This window comes from Prunus mume, linkage group LG2 (genome assembly GCF_029339155.1).
Source record: "Prunus mume cultivar Tortuosa linkage group LG2, ASM2933915v1, whole genome shotgun sequence".
NCBI lineage: Eukaryota > Viridiplantae > Streptophyta > Magnoliopsida > Rosales > Rosaceae > Prunus > Prunus mume.
In genome coordinates, this window is record NC_142699.1 from 25,924,081 (window position 1) to 25,930,728 (window position 6,648).

The 6,648-nt window shown below is 34.6% G+C and overlaps 1 protein-coding gene across 2 annotated transcripts; it reads left to right on the plus strand.

The window, feature by feature from the left end:
* Window positions 1-886: 886 nt before the first annotated feature.
* On the plus strand, window positions 887-5,852 carry LOC103324284 (uncharacterized). 2 transcript variants are annotated; one of them, XM_089046043.1, is made up of 7 exons: window positions 887-1,465; window positions 1,733-1,882; window positions 2,243-2,353; window positions 2,439-2,543; window positions 3,420-3,530; window positions 3,850-4,424; window positions 5,109-5,852. In XM_089046043.1, the coding sequence occupies exons 1-7, from the start codon at window positions 958-960 to the stop codon at window positions 5,709-5,711; spliced, it is 2,163 nt and encodes a 720-aa protein (XP_088902169.1). In that variant the 5' UTR covers window positions 887-957; the 3' UTR covers window positions 5,712-5,852. The 2 variants fall into 2 exon arrangements, with proteins under 2 accessions (XP_088902169.1, XP_088902170.1); XM_089046044.1 differs by having other exon boundaries at window positions 3,853-4,424.
* The last annotated feature ends 796 nt before the right edge of the window (window positions 5,853-6,648 follow it).

Consider the following 6,648-nt stretch of genomic DNA (forward strand, 5'->3'; position numbering starts at 1 on the left):
CTGGACATTCTCTCTTGGTAGCATTTTCTCATATCTAAGGCCAATAAGTATTCTTCTATTGGCTTTTTCCTAAAATAAATGTATGCATCTTAAGTTTTTTAATAGTTTAATTTAGTTTTAGATTTAAGTAGTTTAGTTTTTTGTTGCATTGTATTAAATTTTTTTTTTGTCAAGTTTTTACATCTGAGGGTAAATCTCATTACGCTCTTCCCGACTAGGTGTATCTTTTTATTTTTATGAATGAAATTCACTCGTACCGTCGAATTTTTAAGGTAAGCTTCGCCTAGTGACTTTTGAATCCTCGTTCCGCACAGTAAGTAAGCGCCTTTCGGAAAAAAAAAAACTAGGATAAAGAATGAGCACAATCCAAGATATCTTTTGTCCTGAGTTCTCTGCCTTTTTTTTTCTTTTTTTTTTCTGAGCAGATGCTTCTAGAAAAAAAAATAGAAATTAGTTATTAATCAAAGTTAGTTAATTGGACATAATTAACCTCTAGTCCATCAGCATAACATAAGTAATAGCGAACAATATTGTATCAAACAAATTTCAAATTCATGCACCACTATAACTTAATATATATACCCGCAATGTGATTTTATGATCCAAACTATATATCTATTTTTTAGAGCCTCCCTTCAAACATCATTCTTGCAACAACAACAACAACAACAAAAAGTAAAATTGTAAATATCTTACTAGTCACTTAACTCTAATGAAGGATAAATGGATGAACACTGAGATTTGAATAAAAACACTAAAATAATCATATATACGTACGGTATGATGATTAAATGGTTAATCAATTTTTTATCTTTAAAAGAAAACTTTATTATAAAAAAAACACTATTAATGAATGTATATGTGTATATATAACAATTCTCTACAGTGGCGTCACAAACGCTTTCTTTGCTATATATATCACGTAATCATTAGACTAGCTAGTGCAAGAGGCCAGACATGGAGAGAGTGGAGGAAGTGGTGGATAGAGGGAGGGAAGTGGAGGAGGATCTGTTCGATAATGCCATGACCGGCGACTGGGAAAAAGTTGTGGGGCTCTATAGATCATCAGAGAATGTTCATGATTTGCGTATCACCAAAATGGGGGACACTGCTCTACATATCGCTGCTTTCGATGGCGAAACAAAAATTGTGCTGGATTTGCTGGAGATCATTAAAGAAAATGCATCCAAGATATTGCAAATAAAAAACAAGAAAGGCAACACACCTCTCCATTTAGCTGCTAAAGTGGGGGATGTGGAAATGTGTCATGCAATGGCCACCAAAGACCGCAAACTCGTGTCATCTCTCAACAATGAGAATGAGACCCCTCTCTTCTTGGCAGCTCTTAATGGGCATGAGAAGGTTTTTCTTTGCCTTCATAGTCACTGTGTAGAAGGATGCTATTCATTTAGAGCAAGGAATGGTGATACCATTCTCCATGCAGCTATGTCCGGTGAATACTTCAGTAAGTGTGTGGCCTACCCACTTCTTAAAGAGTGTTGCTATTTGTACCATCATATTTTTTTTGGGACGAATTTGTACCATTATATTGTTGATTACATCTTTAATATAAATGGGTCTCATATACATTAGTGGGGTTCACTTCGACAAAATGATCAATAAGTATGGCACAAATAGCATTATTATTACTTCTTATATATATATATATATATATATATATATTTTAACTTAATATCATTTTTTATTATTAATATCCTTTTTAAATATGTAGGTTTGGCATTCCAGATCATTCTGTGGTACCCAGAACTTGTCAATTATATTAATCAGAGTGGCTTCTCTCCCCTGCATATTCTAGCCAATACTCCATCAGCATTCAAAAGCAGTAGCCGCCTTAGACCGTTGGATCGTCTCATATACCATTGTAAGAATATCTCTATCGATTTTATTTTTTATTTTGTGGTCTATGATGCTAATGCATTTGCACTAAGTGAACTATTTTCATGTCTCACTTGGTAATTACTAGGTTTTCATGGGACAAAACTATTAAAAAAGAGAACTATGGTGATATGACCTTTTGAAGTATGTATACATCATACATTTACCTGTTTTTTTGAAGAGAAAATAAAAATATATATAGTTGTTTGATCATACAATCAGTAAATCCAATAGCAGAGTTAGAATTGTAAAATTGAGGGGGCCAAAATAGAAAATACAAACATATTCTATATCTATCTTCCAACTGTACTTCTGTCCAAATAAGTTTTTACATTTCACTTATCAGGTTTGATTGTTGAGGAGCTAAAGGGGGAAAAGGGGGACAAACACTTTTGTCCCCTCGAGAAAAGAGGAAGAAATACCATCAATACGGGTTTTGAATCTCATCAAGCATTAAGTGAGTGCTCGTCACTTATCCAATTTATACGTTGTTGCTTTTTCGCCACCACAAGTCTAATATGACATGGTTTCTCCATTTCCAGCTAAATCATGGGGAAATAGGGTGTGCTCTTCTCTATGTCTAGCTAAGAGAGGAAATAAAAAGGAAGATGCAGAGAACCCCCAACAAGAGAGCAGCTCAATGTCAGGTAAAGTTGGGTAACTATAATGTCCTTTGAACTTGTAGTGAACCTTATCACTTCTCATGAATGGTGTCTCCACCCTTAAACTGTAAAATACATCTCTTAAACAGAGAAAATAAACCTAAACAGAAGCACACAAGCAAAAAAAAATTCATTTTCACTATTTTGAAAACAAAGAACAAAATCTATTACCAAATATGTTCTCATTTTCCATTTTTTTTATTAAAAAAAAATTGAAAACTAATAATTAAGGGCCCGTTTGATAACCATTTCAATTGTAATTTTAAGTTTTCATTTTTTGTGCTGGAGTATAGAAGTAAAAGAGGGAGAATGGAAGTGAGAATGAGAGTGGAGATGGGATTGAGAGAAAACATGAGAAGAGGATGGGAAGGAGGAGTAATAAAAGTGAAAACGAAAACTAAAAATTGAAATATATTGGAAATTGTTTTCACTTTCAACTTTTTGTTTTCACTTTTATTACTCATCCCTTTCATCATCTCTCTCAATTTCAAGTGGTTATAATTTCTTCGTCTAATAAGTAAACATGGAAAATAAATAAGTAACTTTAAATTTTAGCAGTAATGATGAGAATCCCTTGATTTTCCCTATATCAAACTCCCCTAGTCAGAAAAAAACTCATCCTCGAATATGAATTTTCGTTGACTCCATGATAATCTTGAAATTGAAATTTAATATAAAAACTCTGAATATTTATGCCTTAAAATTTTATGTGATCACAACTGCACAAAGTCCATCTTGTCAAGGTCAATAATTCAATTTAAGACATTACGAATACATTGATAAAATGTTTTTGGATGCCCGTTAATTTCAATATGTGCAACTTTTTTAGCATTGTTTTCCTTCTTGTTTTTCAAATTGTAGGTATGAACCAACGAGAAGAAGGTCATCCCAATTATATTTACTCCTCATGTGTTAAGTTTTTCAACTTAATCACAGCTGTCTTGGACGTGATCAATGGTTCTCCGCGAAGCAGTCAGTACTATCAAACTTTGTGGTGAATTCGTTAATTTACATTTTCATTTATGAGCAACGTTTGGCTTCTTAAAACTAAGGAGGAGCTTATCCTCAAAGAAAATGGAATTGTGACACTTGGCATATTCCAAAACAAAGAAAATTAAAAGAATTTGAAGAAAGAAAAAAAAAAAGTCAAAATCCCATTTGCTCTGAGAATGAGCTCTTCCTCAATTTGAAGGAGCCAAATGAAAGAAAATTAATTGCACATATTTCTTTGAAACCCCCTCAAGCATGCTAAAGTTGTTTTTAATTAGAATGTCATCATTTGTATTTCTAGCAGTTTGGAGCATAGATAAAATCCTCGACGACAAAAGGCGACATATATGGGCTACTCAGGTCATGAATCAATTGGTTGAGCATAGTACTTTATACAAGAATGTCGTACAAAATTCTGGAGAAGCTCCAGACGATAAAGATAAATTTGGAGATTTTCCTGATCGTACCGAATTGGATACAGAGAAGAAAGACAGTACGGAAGATAAGAAGAATGACAAATTGGAAGATAAGAAGAAGGACAAAGATAATAAATTGGAAGATAAGAAGACACCAATATTAATTGCAGCAAAGATGGGAGTGAGTGAAATGGTGAAAACAATCCTAGAAAAATTTCCAATGGCTATTTACGATGTGGACTCAGAAAACAAGAATGTTGCACTGTTGGCAGTCGAGAACAGGCAACCCCATGTTTACAGTTTACTAGTGGACAGGAAGAAACAAATCACAAGATTGTTACGTCGGGTGGACAACAATGGTAACAATGCATTGCATCTTGCTGCTAAATCTCGAAGTCATCGGCCATGGAATAGTCCTGGTTCCGCACTACAATTGCAGTGGGAACTCAAGTGGTACATGGTACGTATATATCTAACAATAATCTTATTTGTTTTAATGAAGCACCGTGTTCATCTCATTTATTGATCCCAAATAGATATCTTAATGATTTTGAATTTGCATGATTTGAGTTATGAATGAAGATTTGTCAAATAGACGGTTTTGATTCTTGAAAAAAAAATTCTTAAAGGACCCTAATAAATGTCTCTCAAATAAAATTATTACAAATTTATAAATAAACTCAATCCTAAACATGTATTTATAAAAAAACCCAAGCACTATTTAAACATAGAAACACACCCAAAATCAACCCCAAAGTCAACTTTTTGGGTGTGTTTATATGGGTTTTGAGTGTATGTAATGATGAGTTTTGGGTGTATTTATATGTTTAAATAGTGCTTGGGTTTTTTTTATAATTTCAACCCCCATTTTGGGTGTTTTAGTAAAACTCCCTAAAATTATTTGTGGAATCCCTCATTAAAAGGAGAAAAAATTTATATATATATATATTTGCAATCACTCAGACAAATCAAGAATAATACAATAGTGAAATGGTTTCTTTTTCAATTGAAACTTTTTTTTTTTTTTTTTGGGGTCAAGTTTTCAATTGAGACTTAACTCACACTAATAAGGTCATTAATTGAACAGATATCAATCTTTGAATAAAGTTTTAAATGCTCTAAATTTTATTGTGCATGGATGCAGTTTGTCAAAAATCGCATGCCACCTCATTCATCTGTTCGCTACAACAAAGATGGTGAGACACCACAGCAGATCTTCGCAACTTCACACAAAGATCTTCATAAAGAAGGCAGTAATTGGCTTGCCAAAACCTCCGAATCATGCTCGGTGGTTGCTGCGCTCATTGCAACAGTTTCATTTGCTACATCAGCAACTGTACCAGGTGGACTAAATGATAAAACTGGTTCACCGGTTTTAGAAGACAAGCCAGCATTCAATGCCTTCACCATCTCATCGCTGCTTTCTCTTTGCTTGTCATTAACTGCCCTGGCCCTCTTTTATTCGATTATTACGTCTCGATTCAAAGTACAAGAATTTTCCAACAGCTTGCCTCGGAAACTTCTGCTGGGTTTAACATCACTCTTCGCATCTATAGCTTCCGCGTTAGTGTCATTCTGCACAGGGCATATGTTTCTCCTTAATCGGCAACTGAAACACTTGGCATATCCATTATATGCAACAACTTCCATTCCGATTACAATATTCGCTCTTAGCCTACTGCCCCTCTACTATGATCTCCTACAGGGAATCGCCAGAGAGGTTCCTCAACTGACCAACATGGAGTAAACAAATAGTGTTTGTGTTGTGTATTGTGTATTTTTTGTGTGGAAACAAGTATTGGTTTTAGTGTGGTCTTTGAAATTTGTTTCCAGCGTGAGGTGAGGTTATGTGTAAGAAGTGTTTCCTAATTAAAACCAAGTCATATAATGTCAAACCCATTATTGATTCTAAAGGCTTTTTATCACGAATGGTCATGAGGTCTGCGAAATTGTCTTTTATCTTTTTTTGTGACATTAATCGTCTTTAAAATTACCTTTCACTCATCAAAATGGTCATACTATTAGCTTCCATCAAATTTTATGTTAAAATGCTGATGTAGCACATAATTCAATAAAATAGAGCCACCTAGTTTTAAATAAAAGGTATAATATTATATTAAAAAGAAAATTAAACTTTTTTTAAAGTAAATATTAAAACTTTAAAACCAAAACAAATGACCTGCTAGTTCTACCACCAGCCACCTCCCATGATCCTAATCATCCCACCAGCCAACCCCCATCCTACCTTCCTCTGATTTAACCCCCTATTGATCCGGCCCAAACCCACCCCCACCGCTGCTCTCCTCTCCAACACAGCCAAACTCCACCTCGTCCAGATTACCGCAAGTTGAGTCGCTAGATTGCCGCTTTCATTTCAACTTACCCAACTTCAATAGAGATGAAAATTGAGCAGCAAATATATTTACCCAAAAGTAAGAAAATAAAAAAGGGCAGCAACAGCACATTTCAAGATCCAAGATGGAGAATTCAAAATTTACTTAATTTGTTCATCCCCACCTCCAACTCGCTCTAGCCCTCCCCACAACCACCTCTCCTTTCCCACCCACAGCCACCCCCACCTCCCACCCCAGCCAATAATTTAATTTTCCTACCCAACCCCCACTCTTCCTTCGCCTACGAAAACCCAAAGAGAAAATTATTATAATGTCTTTTTTTCTTTTTTT